The 217-nt window shown below is 33.6% G+C and overlaps 1 protein-coding gene across 2 annotated transcripts in view; it reads right to left on the bottom strand.

Moving 5' to 3' along the window:
- The window catches only part of LOC119582019 (ficolin-2-like), a gene marked incomplete at its 5' end in the record, with an annotated part of 5,932 nt that overhangs the window by 960 nt on the left and 4,755 nt on the right, over nt 1–217 (bottom strand). For both annotated transcript variants that reach the window (XM_037930220.1, XM_037930221.1), the window contains 1 exon segment: nt 10–122. In XM_037930220.1, coding sequence (XP_037786148.1) covers nt 10–122 — 113 coding nt within the window.

The following is a 217-nucleotide window of genomic DNA, read 5'->3' as shown; positions in this document are numbered from 1 at the left end:
AATACTTACTGTTCCTGTCGTTATCATAATCGGCTGTCGAAAAGAACATATTATTTATTTGACTCGAAAGGCAGTCAGTTGTCATGCTGTGGGCTAGGAACGCTCCAACGGATAGTTTATACCTGAAACGAGAAATGTATATTTATTTTGCGTATTTTTCTTCCTATTCTTCTTATTTCCTTTTTTCAATATAGTGAATATGCTTTCTTGTGTTTAT

This window comes from Penaeus monodon, chromosome 15 (genome assembly GCF_015228065.2).
Source record: "Penaeus monodon isolate SGIC_2016 chromosome 15, NSTDA_Pmon_1, whole genome shotgun sequence".
In the NCBI taxonomy this organism is placed as follows: domain Eukaryota; kingdom Metazoa; phylum Arthropoda; class Malacostraca; order Decapoda; family Penaeidae; genus Penaeus; species Penaeus monodon.
This window is presented reverse-complemented; position numbering and strand designations above follow the sequence as displayed.